This window comes from Agelaius tricolor, unplaced genomic scaffold (assembly GCF_023055355.1).
Source record: "Agelaius tricolor isolate 1412-34295 unplaced genomic scaffold, bAgeTri1.0.p SCAF_9, whole genome shotgun sequence".
In the NCBI taxonomy this organism is placed as follows: domain Eukaryota; kingdom Metazoa; phylum Chordata; class Aves; order Passeriformes; family Icteridae; genus Agelaius; species Agelaius tricolor.
Window position 1 is genome coordinate 38,886,769 of NW_027269269.1, and position 17,455 is coordinate 38,904,223.

The 17,455-nt window shown below is 44.7% G+C and overlaps 1 protein-coding gene across 1 annotated transcript; it reads left to right on the top strand.

Moving 5' to 3' along the window:
- The first annotated feature begins 5,706 nt into the window (after positions 1-5,706).
- On the top strand, positions 5,707-15,165 carry HSPA13 (heat shock protein family A (Hsp70) member 13). The gene is made up of 5 exons (XM_071433700.1): positions 5,707-5,818; positions 7,291-7,631; positions 9,935-10,148; positions 10,726-10,893; positions 11,836-15,165. The coding sequence occupies exons 1-5, from the start codon at positions 5,722-5,724 to the stop codon at positions 12,489-12,491; spliced, it is 1,476 nt and encodes a 491-aa protein (XP_071289801.1). The 5' UTR covers positions 5,707-5,721; the 3' UTR covers positions 12,492-15,165.
- The last annotated feature ends 2,290 nt before the right edge of the window (positions 15,166-17,455 follow it).

Here is a 17,455-nt window from a genome sequence, read left to right on the forward strand (position 1 = left end):
TACTGTAGGCGATACCTCCAGGAAAAGAACAAATGTAAAACAGATACTCTGATACTTCTGCCTCAGTACTCCACAAAAAACAAACAAACAAACAAACAAACAAACAAAACTAAAAAAAAAAAAAGAGAGAACAGAACATAACTTTTCTCTGTCTACACACATTGCAAAACTTCTCTGCCTCGCTGTTCAGGCAGCTGTATTTGAGTGCATTCTTGTGTTTATCCTTTTGTTGTCATTTACAATAGACCAAATTGACAAGCCTGACTGACATCTGTATGGATTTCATATACACAGCAACAACATGAATGAGGTAAAGTGGCCTCTTGGGAGACTTCTGGAGCCCTTATTCATTATCATTATCACCATGATGATTGGTGCAGATGATGAGGCTCCCAGCCATCCCAGCCTTGAGCTCTGCAGCCCTTCACACAGTGAGGTGCTGCAAACACTGCTGTGAGTGATCACTTTTCCTGTCACCCCGTGCAGCCCCACTCTCCCTGCTGCCACACAGGACACCCAAGCTGAGCAGAAGGTGGATGATGTGTTCCAGGCACCAGCATGAATCCAAGCCAAGCCATGATTCAGACCCACTACCCCAGGCTGATGGGGCTGGGGACAATTCAGCCAAGTCACAGCTCCTTTCTGGCCTTGCAACACTGGCCCACTTCACCATGGTCAAGCAGGAAAAGAAACTCTCAGTTACCAGACCAGGAAGTGCCAAACTGCTTTCTCTTCAATAAAATGTCTCTGGTGTTCATTTTTCACACCACAGAGAGCTGCATCGGCATTCAGACCAACTGAAATTCAAGAAGAAAAGTGGGACAGGTAAAAAATCTGTGAAAATCTCTTTTCTCTTCCAAATTGTTTTTCCTAGATGCCTACTGGGTTACATTATACTGGTATCACTGCAACTGTATTCATGAAAGGGGAAATAGTAATTTCATTGTTAACCTCAAAATTATTTCGTGAGGGTTTGATGAAATGGGTATGTTAAAGCAATTTAAAGAAACTGTAATGAAAATGTGGCACCGTTTTCATGACTTACGCCTTTACAAGACTTTGGATAACTACTGCTAAAGGTTAATATGCTTTATATGAATCTGCAGGTATCTGTCAGACACCACAAGCAATCTGGGGAAGGAATGCTGCATGGCAGAGACATCTGCTGGGTGCTGCTTGCACTCCTCCCACGCCTCGTGGTTCAGCTCTCTGGGGTTGTGGATCCTGGGAGAAGCCCTGAGCTGCTCCTGCTGCCTCCAGCTGGGGAGCGAGTTTGTGACTAATGGAGAATGCAGCACACCCCTGCCCAGCCAGTCAGCCACTCAACAGGAGCCAGAAATCTTTAGGCTATGTGCTGGAATTTTAATGGAAACTTTTGCATCTAAACTGAAGGCTATGCTCCTCTATCCAGCTGCCTGACATTGAACTGTCAGAAGAAGGCTGGTGAAATTCATCCCTTTCCCAAGCATATACAGCAGGAGAAGATCAGTGTTTTAATTAGGGAAAGGAACCATCAGGGACCTCTGCAATTTTGACAACGTGCTTGCGCTAAGGCACTGTTATCCAAGTTAAAAACTGAAAATGTGGTTTCAGATTCTAACATCTCCTAAATACCTTGCATCAATCACCTCCTTTCTCAGAGAGACATTGATGCTACTCTCCACCTACAAAGTGGATCTCAATGCCTCTCCCCCTTCCTCCTTCATAGTGGGAAAACATGGATTGATCACCCTGGGTTGACGGGATCACACTGTGCTTTGACCATATCCTAGCATCCTGTGTTTCAGCTTTAGACACTGGCTGAGACAATGCAGAAAGCACTCACTGAGTAAATCCAAGAAAGATGAAATCCTGTTTTGCACAACAGCAGAAAAGAGGACGCTTTGCAAACTCAATTCCCTTTTCTCAAAATGCAAGGATCCAGCTGATGCAAAGCATCCTGCAAATGAAAACAAGCTGTATTTGATTCCACGCACACCGAATGCTTGAACTGTGTTTAGCACATCACAGGTGTAGGGTTTGAGTGATAATCCCCAGTGTAGCAGGATTTTTCCTGCAGACACCGGTTCACATCTGATGGGAGACTGTTTTAAAACCAGCCTCTGCTCTTACATTGTAAGTACAATTCTCTCCCTCAAGCTACTTGCAGACAAAAACATGTTTACCTCCACCTATCAAAGCACCAGGGGAAAAGAACAGCCCCTTGAAGGAAATTAATCCCTGAAAAGCGTTTGAAATGTTATAAACAGCTTACTACCAGAGTGAACAGATGCACTAAGAAGGATAAACAAGCATTTGCCCAGCCCCTCAGAGGGAGCTGGCTGCACACCCCCTTTACAGTCACACCAGAGAAGGTGAGTGTCGGGGTCCCAGTGTGTGGTAGCCACGGGCCAAGTGTTGATGTGGTCCAGCCCAGGTGTCCAAGGCAAGCAGCTCAGGACTGCAGCCCCTGGCACTGCAGTGCCTCACTCAGGGGCACCCAGAGAAGCTTTATCACAGCTTTTGCAAAGGAGTTGTGCAGGTCTGAGCCTGCACTGCCCACCCTCAGGTGAGGGTGCTCACCACAGAGTATGTGCCCTGCCTGCTGTCGCAGGGAAGTGGCAAAAGCACAGCATTTCAGGAAAACAAAGAGCAGCCTGCCAGTGTCTGCCCCAAACACATTTATGCTTTGCCCATGAGGAGAAAGCATAAATGCCCCCCCACTCTGTGGGGCAGAGGCTCCATAGCTTTCTCTCTCAGTCAGGTAAGCCTCTCCCTCTACTGCCCAATGAATATTGAATTATTCTGTGCAGAATCAAGCTGTTTTCTCCAGAAAAACTGAATGTTTCCCTCTGTTCCTGAGCAACCCATTCCTGAGTCTAGCACTCCCTCAGATAATGGAGGAAAATGGAGACAGGCCTCCCTCTCACAAAGGAGAGTAGGTAAAAAAAGGTGATACAGAAGACACAGTGGTAATGCCCAAAAACACAAGGGCAAGGTCACCAGGATTAGTTCTGCCTGTTTTGGAGATGCAAGACAAGTCTGGCATCACTGTGCAGAGTCCAGGAGTATCCGTGAGCAGGTCTTAATTAGGTCATGGAGAAGACATGGAGGGAAATAATTAGGCACTTGTGGACTTCTTTTAAGCACATCTGTCGGGGTCTCTGCTTGTCAGAGTTACCCCGAGAAAAGTTCGAAAGTCTCTTTTCCCAGCCCAGCGCTCAAAGGAGTCAGAGCTCTTCATTTCTCGGTCTCAAGGTTGTTTATTGTATCTTATCTATAAAATTCTTTCTCCTGTCCTGCTGAGGTTAGTCCAGCAGGACAGTTCCAGACACATTGCCTGCCCCCGGGGTGGTGTTATATCTTTATCCTAAAAACTACATGTACAATGTTTACCATTACTTTCCAATACCTATCACCTATGTTAGACAGTGAGCTTCTACTCTAAACCAATCTAAAAGTGTCACCATCACAGCAGAAGATGGAGGCCAAGAAGAAGAAGGAGAAAGGCTGGACATGCCCTGTTGCCTCCATCTTGCCTCCTGAACCCCCATTCCAGAAACCCCAAAATCTACTTTTTCACCCCGTGATAACTTGACTATTATTCTGCCATAACTGTTGTGGCTTGCTGATCTTCATCTAAGGTTGGTAATTTGCTCCACGGGTCATAATCAAAACTACAGGTGTTTTGGGTATCTGAGACCCCTGGCAGGGGTCTTGGCTGTCCTGGACAGCCAGAGATATGTTCTGGGTTCTGACACACACCTGTTGAAGACCATGTGCTCAAAGGACTACAGAACACTTGTGGTGGACTGAGCCCTCAAATTCTGCAGCAGCCCAACGCAGCTACAGGGGAGTCAGTGGCTTCTGCAGAAGCTTCTGGCATGGCAGAGCTTTGCTGCAGGGCAGAAAGCCTGCTGAGATGCTCCCCTTGACTTGACTCCCAGGGAACAGCCAGGCCTCCAGGGAGTCAGTCAGATGGGGAGGCCTTGACTGACACTGAATTCATTAAGCTGCTCTGCTAAAGAGAAATAGAACGGAAATTACACAGGAAAAAAAAAGGGCATTTGAGTTCTGTCCTTGGGCAGGTATGGTAACCAGTGATCCCAAAGTCTCTTAGAGGTTTAGCCTCAAGAACAAAAACCAAAGCCCCACCTCTGCTCCAGAAAAGGAAAAATCTCTGAAAGGAGGGGCTTGTATCAGCACTTTTTTAAAACACATCCCTACATTTCTGCACTCTGCAGTGTCATATTTCAGATGGTCCCCGTGTATTAAAAAAAAAGCTGCTATTGAATATCAAAATCATGAGCAAAATCCAGTTTGATTGTACGCCCTGTTTGTGCTAAAACTTTTTTTCTGCTCACCATCCACTGACAGTGGCATAAAACACAAAGTGCCCACTCATGAGATGAAGAAATACTGTAAACAACTATTATGAGTTTCCCCCCACTTAGAGAATGAGCAAAATTGCAATGGTCCCTCTTCAAGAGAAATTATTAAAGTATCCAAAAGAAATTAAGAAAAGAAATTAAGTTACCTAAGTAATTAAAAAACAGTCAGATCATCAATCATTAAGAAGGCTGAATGGTTTAACATTTTCTCTCCTTTCCAAAGAGTTTCCACCTTCTCATCATGAGAATGAAGCACACCCCTATATGTTAACCATAACTGGAGGATGAATGCATTTTTTACTATTAATTTAAAGCACTGCCACTTTCTTTGTATGTAGAAGAAGCGAGCTCCTGGGAATTACTTTTGGGTTACGTGTCTTTCCATCACTTAGGAGAAACAGAGATGCTGGAGATGGTAACTGCAATAAGACTTAGTCTAACTTTTCTTCCACTGTACTATTTACTACCAGCTACTCATTTCTGAATATTTTTTCTATTTAAAAAGCTTCTAACTTAAACTTCTGCATGAAACAGAAACCTGAGGAGAGGGAGAGGGAGAGGGAGAGGGAGGGGGAGAGGGAGAGAGGAGGAGAGGAGAGGAGAGGAGAGGAGAGGAGAGGACAGGACAGGACAGGACAGGACAGGACAGGACAGGACAGGACAGGGACAAGTGATGAGAAGCAAAGCACAGAGTTTGGTTCACACTGCATTTCTTAGAGTGTTTGCCAATTCTGCCCTCCAGGACACATTTGAGGTTTCACCTGCATTCTCCTTCCTTCTCTAAATGCCAGGTGGGTAAGAAGCAAATGTCCCCTTACTATTAATAAGAGAACTAGGTAACTTGTAGCCAGTGAACTATGATTTGTTTGCTGAAATGAATATTTATTGTAAAGTTTTGAGAACCGGTGAGCTTCATTTGTGGAAAGCTTCTGCCTTGCACCCTGAGCAGAATAAACAACGTCTCCTTTCCGAACCTGGCTCTTGGCCGTGTGAAAGACACCACGGCCAGGCTCTGTCAAAACCCTTGCACAGGGGGTTTCGGGACTTTCTAGATGAAGACCGAGGGGGATAAAGGAAGACGTTCTGCTCCGGCACCGCCACAGCCGCGGTCTCTGACGCCTCACGCTGGCGGGAGGCCGCAGAACACCATGGCACTGGGGCCCGGGACTACAGCTCCCAGCAGCCACCGGCGACCCACCCCCGGCTCAGACCTGCACATGCGCCGCCTCTCCCGCTAACGGGTAACGCGCCTCCCCGCCCATTGGCTGGTACCCGCCGGAACCGGCCGCGCCGCGATGCGCACTGGGGGTTGTGGTTTTCTCGCACATAGCAACAGCGAGGCTGGCGGGATATGCGTACTACCGTTCCCAGCGTGCCCCGCGCGGCCCGGAAAGAGCCGTCAGCGCCGGAGCCACGGGCAGACATGGCGGGGCAGATGGCTGTGCTGGGTGAGGCGGTGGCGCGGCTGGGCTGTGGGCTTTTGGGGAGTTTTGATTCCGCTGTTGCGTCTTTCTGCCGCCGATGTCGCTCCGGGCTGGCTCTCCAGGGTGGCACGAGCTTCCCGTGCTCTCTGTCTTGTGCTGTGTCCGATTCTGGGCTCCGCTGTGCAGGAGAAACATGGGACTCCTCGAGCGGGTCCAGCGGAGGGCAGCAAAGATGAGGAGGGGACTGGACCTTTTAGAAGCAAAGGCCAAGGGGCTGGGGCTGTTGGGCCTCGAGAAGAGAGGGAACCTCATCAATGTATTCTTCCCATTGCCATCAATGTATTCTTCCCATTGTCTGCAGGGAAAGGTCAGAGCAGGGACCAGGCTCTGCTCAGTGGTGCCCAGCAATGGGACAAGGGTCAATGGGCAGGAGTTGATGCATAGAAATTTTCACCTGAACATGAGGAAGGCATTCCTCACTGTGCAGTGAATAAACACTGGAACAGATCCCCCAGAGAGGGTGTGGAGTCTCCTTCACTGGAAATATTCCAGGAGTGTCTGGACACAATCCTGGGCCATGTGCTCTGGGAGGATCCTGCTTGAGCAGGGGAGTGGGACCAGATGATCTACTGTGGTCCTTTCCAGCCTGACCCATTCTGGGATTCTGTGAAAGCCAGAGTGCTCAGTGGAACATTGCTCAGAAATATCCAGGAAGATTTGCAGCCCATAGCAAGCCAGAGCTCTCCAGCCAGTCTGTTTGAAGCACTACAATGGCCTCCTGGGAAAAAAAGAGGTCACCCATTCTTTGAAATTTAACTTATTTACATTTCCTGTTGAGATTTTGTTTGTTGGTGATTTTTTTTTGGTAATCATCTGAGGCATTACTTGATGCTAGAATTTTGGGTTTCGTGTGTTTGTTGATTGTAAGTAATATTAAAAGAAAATCAGCCAAACAGCAAACTCTTCTGCACAAAAACTGGTCTTCCCTTGGGTTTCAAGGGACAGGAAAGATTCACAGAGGTGGGGATACGCTTTTTGGGGATCTATGGCTAAACAGAATGAGGTACTATGGATTTCTCTCCCCTTATTTTTAGACTTTTGGTGAAGCTGGAGGTGTTAAAATTGTGAGTTTGTAGCTTCACTGTGATTTTGGGTGGCCCCATTAACTCAGTGTCCTTTTGGGGTCATTCATAGGCAGCTCCTGCAGAATTACTAATTAGCCTTAACATGCAGAGAGAAACAGAATTATTACAGCATGGTGATATTTTTGGCTCAGCTGTCTCTTGGCCTTTTTTTTCTTTGATCAGTTTAATATTTAATGCCTTAAATTCTTGACTCCTAGCCACTCTCTGTTGAGCAGGAAATTAAAAACTAATTAGGTAGCTAACGAGGCTCCGGGGTGTGAAATAAAGCGGCGGGAGGTGTCTTACAGAGTCACTCGTGTGGGTTTGTAGAGTTGATGCCCTAACCCTGCTGTTCCCACCTCGGTGTTTCAGGCTCTGCTGTGCTGGCCCTGCTCTTAGCCAGCTACCTGGCACAGCAGTACCTGCCCATGCCCACGCCCAGGGTGATTGGGATCGACCTGGGCACCACCTACTGCTCCGTGGGCGTGTTCCTGCCGGGCAGCGGCGCCGTCAGGGTCATCGTGGACGAGAGCGGCCACAGCAGCATCCCCAGCGTCGTCTCCTTCACGGACACGGGCGTGCACGTGGGATACCAGGGCCTGGAGCTGGCTGATGCCAACCCCCAGAACACCATCTATGATGCCAAGAGGTTCATCGGGAAAGTCTTCACTCCAGAGGAGCTGCAGAGTGAAAGCAGCAGGTATCCCTTTAAGGTAAGCAGCCACCACCTTGCAGTTCCCTCCAGGCAGTAAGGGATGTCCTGTAGGATGCAATCCAGGCTCGGCATGGAGATCCAGAGCAGCCCTGGGGGTGCTGGTGGGTGAGAGGCTGGCCATGCCCTGGCCATTGGGAGCCCAGAGCCCCCCGTGTGCTGGGCTCATCCAGAGCCCCGTGGGCAGCAGGGCAGGGAGGGGATTCTGCCCCTCTGCCCCCTCTGCTGAGACCCCACCTGCAGGGCTGCATCAGCTCTGGGCTCCAGCACAGCAAGGACAGGGACCTGCTGGAGCCAGGCCAGAGCAGGCACCAAGGGGATCACAGGGATGGAGCAGCTCTGCTGGGAGGAAAGGCTGAGAGAACTGGGATTGTTCAGCATGGAAAGAGCAGGCTCTGGGGTGACCTAACTGGGTGTCAGGGTCTGTAGCTGGTCAGAGTGACCCTGAGAAATGTTAAAAAGTCTTTTCTTAGCCTGGCGCTTGAAGAAGGAGTCAGAGCTCTTCAGTTCTTGGTCTCAAGGTTGTTTATTGTATCTCTTCTATAAAATTCTTTCTCCTGTCCTGCCAAGGTCTGCTCAGCAGGACAGTCAGAGGCACTCTGCCTCCCCCTGGGGCCCTGTTATGTCTTTATACTAAAAACTACAGGTACAGTGTTTACAATTACTTTCCAATACCTATCAGCCATGTTAGACAGTGAGCTTCTACTCTAAACCAATCTAAAAGTGCCACCATCACAGCAGAAGATGGAGGCCCAGAAGAAGAACAAGAAGAAAGGCAGGACACGCCCAGATTCCCCCATCTTGCCCCCTGAATCCCCATTCTAAAAAACCCCAAAAACTACTTTTTTACCCTGTGATAAATTCACTCTCATTCTACTTAATTTGTCATGACTTGCAGATCTTCATCTAAGGTTGGTAATTTGCTCCACGGGTCATAATCAAAACCACAGCCATTTTGGGCTCTGTGCCAGGGTCTCTGAGACCCCTGGTAGAAGTCTTGGCTGCTCAAGACAGCCAGAGAGATGTCCTAAGTCCTGACAACTGGGGCCTACCACTACCTGAAGGGAACCCACCAGAAAGATGGAGAGGGACTTCTGACAAGAGGATGGAGAGAAAGGACAAGGGGGAATGGCTTCAAGCCAAGAGAGAGTAGGTTTAGATTAGAAATTAGGAAGAATGTTCTTTACTCTGAGGGTGGTGAGGCTCTGGCACAGGTTTCCCAGAGAAGTTGCAGACGCCCCATCCCTGGGAGTGTTCAAGGCCAGGCTGGATGGGTTCTGAGCAACCTGGTCTAGTGGAAGGTGTCCCTGCCCTTAGCAGGGGGTTGGAAGGAGATGAGCTGTAAGGTCCCTCCAACATGATTCTATGACACCTGAAATGTGGTTGATCATCTTGTCAGACCTTGAGTCATATGGCCCAGTCTGATGTGCCTGAAAACCCTAAGAGGTGTCCAGAGAGCAGAAAGAAATGGTTGTGGAAGTTGTGTACCTCGGCATGAGAGCTGATAATGATTTTCTAGAGGACCCTGTGTTTCCCTACTGAGAAATGTGTTTCTGTGTAACCTTCCAGTCCCATCTCTGAAAGGATAAATTTAAATTTGAAATGCTAACTGTGCTTTGCTGAAACTTTACTTCTCCCTAAAATTGTAAGATAAAAACACAAACAAACAAAAATAACAAACCTCTTCCCTCCCCAAAAAACTAAAACCCAGAAAAGTTTTAAAGGCACATCTTCTCTGTTCCAGTGTGTTTTTCCTTCACTACTTTGCTACTTACTTGACCAGCAGCAGAACTTGAAAGCTGCTTTAAAAAAAAAAAAAAAAACCTGCATTTTTTGAGCATGGTGCAGAATTGGTTGAAAAAATAATTTAAAAAAATGAGTACTGCAAGTGATCTTTGAAGAGTTTTTATTTTTTTAATATTGTTAAGAGAAGCTGTTTCAGTACCAAGCTGTTTGTTTTCTTTCAGAAACCTGAAAGATAACCTAATGATTAAAAAACCATCCCTTCTCTCTTTGAATGAGGTGTTGGAAGTTGACTCCACAGTTTCTAGGTCTTAACTTTTTTTAATGTGTTTTACTAGGGCATAGTGGGTGTCATTTGTTTGGATATACTTTCACCCCTTAAGTGGCATGTTTTGCATAATCCTCCTAAACAGGGAATAAAAGTAGCCTGGAAATGGCAAAAGCACATTTAAACTTTTCCAGAATAAAGAGACTATGTGCAAATAAAATATTTGGTGGGAACAGGGTGGGGGAGCATAGGAAGATTTCTCACTTGGGGGTTGTGTCGCTTTATCCTTCTAGATTGTCAACAAGAATGGATTAGCTGAATTTTCTGTGACAACTAATGAAACCTTTCACATCACTCCAGAGGGCATTGGCTCTAAGCTGCTGCTGAAACTGAAGAAAATGGCAGAAGCCAACCTTGGCATGTCCATTTCCAAGGCAGTCATCTCCGTGCCAGCAGAGTTTGATGAAAGGCAGAGGAATTCTACCATTAAGGCAGCTAACCTTGCAGGTGATGTCTCTCTATTCCAGAGTTTTTCTTGGAGAGCTTGAGGTCTGTTTCACTAACAGTAAGGTCTCTGTGGAGGATAAAGAAACAGTGAATTGGTGACAGAGAAGCTTAGAATGCTTTGGACCCATTCCTCCTTATTGTGAGGAACAGCTGAGAACTTTCTGAGTACCAAAAGGTGCAGCTGGCTAATGTAGACATAGATGGCTGGAAGTAAGTTTTACTTCAGGGAAAATAGTCTTTTTTTATCATCTCCAAATAGGGAGACTATATAGAGCACCCTTGGACAATCATTTAAACAGAAATAGAGTGCATGAAATAAATCTCCTTAGCAAGGTTTCTCTGAAGGAGTGTGTTTGGGCACATTATGGTTCGTGATTTTGCCCTGATGCTGAAGCAGTACTATTTTAGAATTTAGTAAGGAAAAAGAGTTCATTGGATATTACTGATTAGGAAACTACTTCTTTAGATCTGACACTTGAGTGTGGTTAAAAAAGCCCCAACAAGTAATGGCAAATGTCATTCTGATGTAAGAACTGCAGTTTGCTGAGGTGTTGCTTGTTGTCTCTGCTCCTCACAGGGCTCAGCGTTTTGCGAGTAATCAACGAGCCCACAGCTGCTGCTATGGCTTATGGGCTGCACAAAGCTGATGTGTTTAATGTCCTGGTGGTGGATTTGGGTGGAGGAACTTTGGACGTGTCTCTGCTGAACAAGATGGGAGGGATGTTCATCACACGAGCCATGGCAGGTGAGAAAAATGCTTTTGTTTCTCAAGGAGGGGGAGACAAGATGCACCTGAAGTTGCTGTTGGAGGGACTTTTAAAACATACCAACCATGTCACAGAGTGTTTTCCCAGTGCATTCTCAACTGATTTTCATGGAATGAAAATTCATGGAATTTTGCATGGAACCTGCAAAATTAGGTTTCTGGCTGATTTCAGCAGTTAAGACCACAGAGTCCTAGGTTTTGGCTGTAAGTTGTGGTTTCATTTTATCCATGTCTGTTAACTTTTGTGCCCACTAATAAAGTGCTGGTGCATGTTACACTTACTGTGACAGAACTTTTGGGGGGTTGGGATTGTTTCAAATCTTTCTGTCACCTTTGCCCAAACTGGGAATGTTGGCAGATCACTGACCAGTGCTTTGGTGCATCCTTGCCTGGGGTTTGGTGCCAGTTGAGCTGAGCAGGGTTTGGGAATGCGCGGGCCGTTAACCCAGAAGTTTTGGGATTGGTGTATGAATGGTTCATCCCTGGGCACAGAGCTCTGGCAGCAGTGTTTGGTCACTCTGGTGAAGACACAGCCATGCTTCAGCTGGCCTGCATGCACACAGCTCTGAGGTGCACTGCCAGCTGCCTGTGTTGCCTTCAGCAAGCAAGTTCTGAGGTGAGGTGCTGCTGCTGCTCAGTTCAGTTAGAGTGGAACATCAAGAAAGATTCAGCAGCTTCACTCTGATTTAGTTAGACAGAGGTCCATTAAGTGAGTTACTGTTTTTAGTCAAAACAAAACAGTGGAAATAATTATCTATAATGTGTGCAGTGGACAACAATTTTGTCTGTTGTCACAGCTCTGTGAGCTCATGGTCCTTCTGTGATTGTTCTTGCCCTTGAGCACCATCTCCCAGTGAAAGAGTGCTGCTTTCTGGGGCTTTGAAGGTGCTCTGTCTGATGCCTTCTATTCTGATCTTTCAGGTAACAACAAGCTGGGAGGACAGGATTTCAATCAGAGGTTGATGGTGTATTTATATGATCAGCTCCGTCAAAGGTTCGGTTCTCTGCCAACACACAAGGAGGAGATTCACCGCCTCAGACAGGCCGTGGAAGCTGTTAAATTAAACCTGACTGTCCACGAGGCAGCTACACTGAGGGTGCTGCTGACTCTGCCAGCAAACCAGCTGACAAGAGAACTTGCAAAAAGCCAGGTAGAAACAAACAGTGCCTCACAAAACACAAAAGGCCTGAAAAATCTTGGAGACACTTCCACAGTAGAGGGCAACTTTGTGGAAGTCGTGTTTGAAACAGAAATCTCTCGGAAGCTGTTTGAGATGTTAAATCAGGACCTTTTTGAGAAGATTCTTGTGCCCATTGAACAGGTGTTGCAGGAAGGGCACCTGCACAAAGCTGAAGTGGATGAAATTGTGTTAGTCGGAGGCTCCACACGGATTCCCAAAATCCGTGAAGTTATTCGGGACTTCTTTGGAAAGGAACCCAACACCTCTGTAGATCCTGACCTGGCAGTTGTGACGGGTGTAGCCATCCAAGCGGGAATTCTTGCTGGGTCCTGGCCTCTCCAAGTCAGTGCTATAGAAATCCCTAACAAACATTTACGGAAGACTAATTTTAACTGAAAAGAAGCTCTTCTCAATTGCATTCCAGCTCTCCAAAAGGATCCATACTTTTTTGACTGGCAATGGAACCTAATCTTAGCTTCATTCTATTCAATTTTCACCTGTTCCCATTAGGTGTTACTGGACACCTACCTGTGCTAAAGCTTGATGTTACTTTAAAGGTACAAACGAGTTCTGAAGTGTGCTGTGTTTACTTGGAGAGGGGATATTGGATGAAAATGCCAGTGATGACACACCCACATTTTCTTGCTAAATTTTATTAGCAAATCCTGGAGTGGTGTGTATTTAAAGTACAAGGGAGTGTGACCAAAGGTTTGAGATGATGTGGTACTGAGGTACTCCTGGGTCCACTGTATTTACTTGGAAGGACTGTGAAGCAGCATTGATGCCAGAGCACTGGCAGTGTTCAGCTTACACTTATTTATTAGATTGAACCATTTGAGCATTTAAGCTCCTTTCCTAAAGGCATCTTGCAGCTTAAATGAGACTGAGGCATTCACTTGATTCTTCTGCTGTTCATAACAGCATAATGGTATGCTGAGGCTCCATGGCAAATTGTCCCATGATTAGGAAACCTTATTGAAAATGTGGCTCTTGCCAGTGCAGTTTCTTGGTCTCCAAGGGCTTCATTCCTGACCTGGCTGTGATGGTTAAACACAGGTGCTGATGTTCTCCACAGAGAACGAGGGTATATTGCCAAATATTCATACCTGCCCCTGCCTTATTTTAAAACTACAGTGATTTTATGTATCTTGAAGCCACACCTGCCTGTCTTCCCTTGAATTTGACCAACACGAATTTCATCATTCTGCGTTTCAAAGTGTGTGACATCTCTGTGAAGCACCCCAAGCCATACTGTACTGGTGGAGAAAGTGTGGGACAGAAGGGATGGCCTGGATGAAATGTAATTCCTGTAGCCTTAGTAAATGAAAATTGACCCAGCTACTTTGTGCTTTTTAGCTCTTATGTGGTTCAAGTTTTTTCATATCCCTACTCTAAATGGAACAGAGGTTGTAGCTGTCCTTTTGGGAAAGAAACAGTGTTGTGTGTAACTCGGGGTTTGAGGTGGCACTTCTTAGGCCTCTCTTTTAGGCAAAAAAATCACCATGCAGATACCTTGAAAATGTGTTGTGAGGAGAACAAAGTCACGGATCTGAAAAAAAAAAAGAACTGGTGACAGTTCTCTTTGGAAGGATTAAGCAATAATCAAGCACCAGCTGAATTCTATTATCTACTTGGAACTTCCTACCAAAAAAACATGCCTTTCAGCTAAGACTGGTTTTAACATCCATCAGCCCAGTCTTCATCAAGTAAGCTCTAGTAACAGGTGGTTTTAAGGATTTTCTTGTCTTCTCCAGAATAATTTTGTATTAGCCTTGCTAAGATAAAGTGTGGGGCTTAGATTTATTGTTTTAACCTATGACTATATTAAAATAGGCTTATTACTCTCCTGGCAGCAGGCCTGATTTATGGCACTGCCATAAATCAGTTGTGCTGATTCAGCTGTTTGCATAGCTATTGTCTGAATGCATCTTTGAAGTAATCCAATTAAAAACCTCTTAAATTGAATCATAGTTGCACACAGCCATTCCATCAGCATTGTTTAACTTGACAGAGGATTCCCAAAGTACTGCTGACATCTGCTTAATTTTCCTGCATTGAAAACAAGGAATTTTTTTTTTTATTTGAGGATTCTTTCCTTCCTTTGTGCCTCTTTGAAAGTGACCCCAACTAAGTGTGGAGCTTCCAGTAAGTAAAACTCCTGCAGTGAAAGAAGTGCCTCTGCAGTGACACCATGGATGAATGCAGTGCAGTCCTCAGTTGCTGCTGGAGGCCTTTGTTTTGCTTTGTAAATTTGTTTGTCCAAATCTGTACCAACTCTTTAGAGTCATTGTGGCCTTCCCTTCTGCCCTGCTGTAAGTTTATCTCTAAATCCACTGGAGTTACAGTAGGACTTTGGTCTTCATGTCTTTAATGCACCGTGTAAAGCAAGCAGACCTATATAGAAACAGAACCACATCACAGAGAAGTTAAACTGTTAAAAGCTTTGGCAGTTTTGTTAGGTAGGAGCTGTTAAAACTCTCAAAGCAAAGAAATGCAGTACTTTTTTCTTTCACATCCTCCTTCATCCTGGGTGAGTTAAATCTCCTTCAGTGTTAATCTGGGAACTGGAAGGGAAGGGCAGGTTGTTTACTTGTAAAAACTAAATCCACAAAAGGGTATTTATTCAGAGATCTATACAGGTTGGAGTTTTTAGTAGAGAAGTTACTATACAATGGATATCACAATGCATCCTTATTTATTAACTTTTCTGAATTATTTATTTTGCATCTTTTAATACTGTATTTTGGCACAAACAATTACATTTTGAAGACGAGTCCACTGCACTAAGTGGATATTTCCAGGTGTGCACATGGGCTGCTTACCAAAAGTCTCTCTGTAAAAAAGTTGATACTTGAAGGCTGAAATCTTTCTGTGATCCTTATGATTGCCTGTGGTGGTAGGTGTGTAACCAATTTCTCTAGCTAAGGCTTGTTTGGCGAGTTGAAATTCTGAAAGCATCAAGAGGCCTCAACAATTGTGTGTTCCCTAATTGTTTCCCAGTGCAGATGATGAAATGCATTTTATAAATAACATTTTAGATTTTTTTAATAAAAGCAATTTCTACCCCTTGGATCTGTCTTCTTTCACCTTCTCAAGGAAATTCTGTCTTCCTCAAATTCCTCTGAAGTGTAGAAGATGAGGTTGTGTCAGCTGTGAGAAAGTTTGTACATCTGCCTTGTCTTGGGGAGCTGTAGAGTGCAGGGCCTCAACAATTACAGTGTTTCATAAATGTTTCAAAGCTGGCAAAAAGCAGAAAGAGAAGGAATGGCATTGCTGACACTAGTCCAGCATTTTCTTTTCTCTCAGGCTTTGCCATTGTTCATTCTGCAGCTCTCCCAGCTGCATTCTGAAGCTAGCTGGAAGTGAAAGGTAATGTTGGCCTGGCAGGAAGCACAGAAAGCTTTCCCCACAAATTAAAGTAAATAAAGTAAAAATTACCATGCACTGATGCCTCTCCTCAGACTGTTTTCTCTAGACCTTGCAAAAGGGATTGGTTCCTGATGTACTGATGGCTACCTCCCCATGCCTATGTGCTCAAGACTTTCTCTTGGGCAAGAAATTAAGATTGTACTTGATAGGCCAGGAGTCAGTATTAAACTAATATAACAGGGCTGTACCCAGGAACTTTATTCCTTTTTTTGGATTTTTTTAAGCAGTTGATGGGGGATCTTAAGAAAAGACTGATTACATGTCAGTATTAAATTTCAAGAGCTTCAGGAACTGCAATAAAAATGGAAATAACTACTTATGTGGCTTACAGAAGCAGATATATTTAGCTGACACTTCAAGTAAGTGTACATAACCTCTCCTGGTTCTGTAATTATAGGGAGGTTCACATGAATATTTACCAGCAAAGAGGCAGCTCCACCTGACTGCATGCTTTGGGATTCTTTCACAATGAGATTTTGTAATGTTCAGTTAGATATGTGAGATGTGGTTTACAGTTTTTCAGAAATCACAAACGGAAAAGTGGCTTAATGGGGCACATTTATTGCCTCAAGAACTACCTAAGAATACATGGGGGGATGTGTATATCTTAAAAATTAGCCCCAAGGGACATCTGTCTCTGTGTCCACACAACAAGCAGTTTTGTTTTTTCCTGAATGTGTAATCATAGTAAGAATTAGTAACTAAAGGTGCATAATATCAGAGCAACTTAGATTAAGAGCAGCATGTCAACAGCAAGATTTATTTTTGAATCAGTCTTTACTAATGCAAAAGTTGTAGCATATGCCATGAAAATTCATCCCTGCTTCATTCTGTTGTCCTAGTACCGATATGATAAAAACAAGTGATTTGTATAAAATCTGAATTTTAAGAAACCTGAGCAATATATACAGATTGGAGCTGTAGTAAACAGCAATGCTGCAAGGAGCTCTTGAGTAAGTCAGTTGTTTTATATGTAATATAAAATACTGCACCTATATACATGGAATGCCAGAGATCCTCTGAGCATTCCTTCAGAATTCTCTTACTAGTTTTCATCATCTTCTTATCCCAGCCTATGCAACCATTTCAGAAAAGTCACTTTTTCACTGTAACAAAGGGTGTGGTGTATCATATTCTAGAATCCTTCATGCATCCAGAACAAGCACTCTACAATTCAAGAGCAGAAAAATTACAGAAGAAAAATCAGCTCTTCAGCCACATTTTCCAGTCCTAGTAAGGATATCTCTGGATGATGGGAATTATTTCAAGGAAGTATTTCAAGGAAATAATTTATTTTTCAAATGGCTTATCAGAACTTACCTCTCTGAATGCATGACTGTGTGTAACCTGTGGGCTGTAGTTAATGCTGTGCAGTTGTGAAACTTTTGATGGTGGACTGCACAAAGTTATCTCTGTTTCCATGTCAACAGAAGCTTCACCTCATCTCTAGAACCAGATTTTGTCTTCCATAGCAAGGCATGGGCCAGACAGACCAGCTGTCTCTGCCCAACACTGTTAAAAATACATTTGAGAAGGGCAAGTCAGGCACACGGAGGAAAGGGAGCACAAGATAAAGCTGAGATTACTGTGGAGCATGCCTGTACTTCTTTCCTAACAATACTTTATGCTTCTGAAAAGACTACTGAAATATGTTCATCCTGCTTTGGAATTTTATTTCTTCTTGCTCAGCATATCAATAGTAGTTAAGGTAGGACTCTTCAACACCCATGGCTGAACTTTGAATCTTAAAAGAGTCTTCAGTTTTATATTCACATTATAGTGGGCACTAGAAATGAGCCAGATTGAATGCTGAACCACTTTTTAATAATGTTCAGTGTTACAGTTTGGATACTTCTATATGTTAGCTGTAGTATGTGCCTTCTAGAAATGTCCTCCTGAAAATGATCTGTCTGAAAAATTCAGGTTGATAC

Excerpts from the sequence above, each read along its gene's own strand:
- HSPA13 (XM_071433700.1), top strand. The coding sequence starts at position 5,722 with ATGCGTACTACCGTTCCCAGCGTGCCCCGCGCGGCCCGGAAAGAGCCG. Across the intron at positions 5,819-7,290 it reads GGGGCAGATGGCTGTGCTGG|GCTCTGCTGTGCTGGCCCTG; the intron begins GTGAGGCGGTGG and ends TCGGTGTTTCAG. Across the intron at positions 7,632-9,934 it reads GCAGCAGGTATCCCTTTAAG|ATTGTCAACAAGAATGGATT; the intron begins GTAAGCAGCCAC and ends TTATCCTTCTAG.